Below are 1,947 nucleotides of genomic sequence, written 5' to 3'. Positions count from 1 at the left end.
CTGAGGTTTAGGGCTAAATTATCTGTTAATTGTCTCTGTGGTTTCTGTTTTCCTGGCTACATTAGGATTTTGAGTTCTGAGGGTTACAAATGAGGAGCTTAAGACACCCAACCCAGTTTGTTGCAGTTCGCCGCAGCTCATTTTACACTACTATCACCACACCATCTTCCTAAAGCTTTCTTTCCCTGCATAAAATCCAACTGTGCCATCCTAGACTTACCAAGTCAAGTCCACACAGCTGAGCAGGAAAGCAAAGACCCTCCGCTCTGTACAGTCCAAGACCAGAAGTTTTGGCATCAGCAGGGGCAGACTCTGTGGCCCTCCTTGGTCAGAAGCTGCATTTTAACAAGACCGTCAGACAACTTGTGTCAGGAGCCTTGCTCCTGACTCTTTGCCACCCATTCCAGCAAACTGGAATTGTTAAAGTCTTCTGAATATACCCTTCATTTTTCATTTGGAGTGCTGTCCTCTGTCGTCTCCCTTGTGATCATTGGTGGAAATCTCATCCACATTGTAAAACCCAACTCAAATGCTCTCCTCTCCCAGGAGTCTGCCCTTCCCACCATCCCCTTCCTTCACCAGAGGTTGGGACTTCTATATAGCAATTTGTTTCAGTCACCCTGGGTGTGTGTTTCACTTTCTGGCCTGGTTACTCATGTACTTATCAAAGGGGGCAGTATTCTGTAGTAGTTTACAGAACTTCCTGAGTTCCAATCCTCATCCCCTCGTTTTGGGACACCAAGCAAGAACTTAACCTCTTCGGGCCTCAGGCTCCTCATTAGTAAAATGGGGGAGGGGGAGAATAATTGCATACCTATGCAGACTAGTAAGACCTACTTAAAATGCATTTATCAAGTAAATATGTGGTCCACACCTCCTCCAATCCAAAATCCAGCTGCTCCAAGCGCATCTGTTTCTACATTCCCGTCACTGCTCTTGCCTGCCGTGGACCCCAGCTGCTCCTGCACCACTGAAAAACCCTGTACCTGCACTGGTGCCTGCAAGTGCAAAGAATGCAAATGCACCGGCTGCAAGAAGAGCTGCTGCTCCTACTGCCCTATGGACTGTGCCAAGAATGTCCAGGGCTATGTCTGCAAAGAAGCAGCTGAGAAAGGCAGCTGCTGTGCTGATATGGGGGCATACTGCCACGTGTGTAAACAGAGTGACAGTATAAACCTGGATTCTTAATTTCCTTTTTCTTTTCTTTTTTTGTCGGTCATGGGGCTAGAACTCTGGGGCTGGGTGCTGTCCCTGCACTCTTCAGCTCAAGGTAAGCGCTCTACCACTTGAGCCACAGCACCACTTCAGTTTTCTGGTGGTTAATTGGAGATAAGAGTTTCATGGACTTTCCTGCCCAGACTGGCTTTGAACCGTGATCCTCAGATCTTAGCCTCCTGAGTAGCTAGGATTATAGGCATGAGCCACTGGTGCCCAGATGCTTCTTCTTCTTTTTTTTTTTTAACATCCCTGATCCATTCTCCATTCCTGTTTCTGTGACATGTATAGCAGAGGATAAAAGTCGTTGATTTGAAGAAAATAAATTATATATGTGTGTGCATACATATACATATATATATGCCAAGAAATAAAGATTAAAATATGGTTCAAAATAGATATCTGCTGTAACCATGGGCTGTGGTGCTTATAAAGCACTCAATGAACTTTAATTGTCATGCCTTTTCATCTCCCCTGTGCCCTGGGCATTTGCATACAGTCATAGTCCATATTTCACGTCTCTATAAAGCTACATAGGTGTTATGTCCCCAACACCTATCACAGCTTGGCATATAACATGTGCTTATTAAATGATTGTTTACTTAATGAAACAATGCAAAAGCAATGCTCTTAATTGCACAATAAGGGTTACTAATCATAAAACCCACAGTTACCCAATATAGCCTAGCTTCCCAAAGCTAATTGCTATGCCCCTTTGTTTATTGGCTTGTT

The 1,947-nt window shown here is 44.4% G+C and overlaps 1 protein-coding gene across 1 annotated transcript; it reads left to right on the top strand.

Annotated features, from left to right (window-relative positions):
* Positions 1–861: 861 nt before the first annotated feature.
* LOC122104531 (metallothionein-1A-like) lies at positions 862–1,188 on the top strand. Its single transcript, XM_042675452.1, has one exon. It carries the CDS (start codon positions 862–864, stop codon positions 1,186–1,188), a length of 327 nt encoding a protein of 108 aa, XP_042531386.1.
* Positions 1,189–1,947: the final 759 nt, after the last annotated feature.

This window comes from Dipodomys spectabilis, unplaced genomic scaffold (assembly GCF_019054845.1).
Source record: "Dipodomys spectabilis isolate Male_0828 unplaced genomic scaffold, ASM1905484v1 ptg000026l, whole genome shotgun sequence".
NCBI lineage: Eukaryota > Metazoa > Chordata > Mammalia > Rodentia > Heteromyidae > Dipodomys > Dipodomys spectabilis.
The sequence above is the reverse complement of the archived record's forward strand: the minus strand, read 5'-3'. Positions and strand labels throughout refer to the sequence as shown.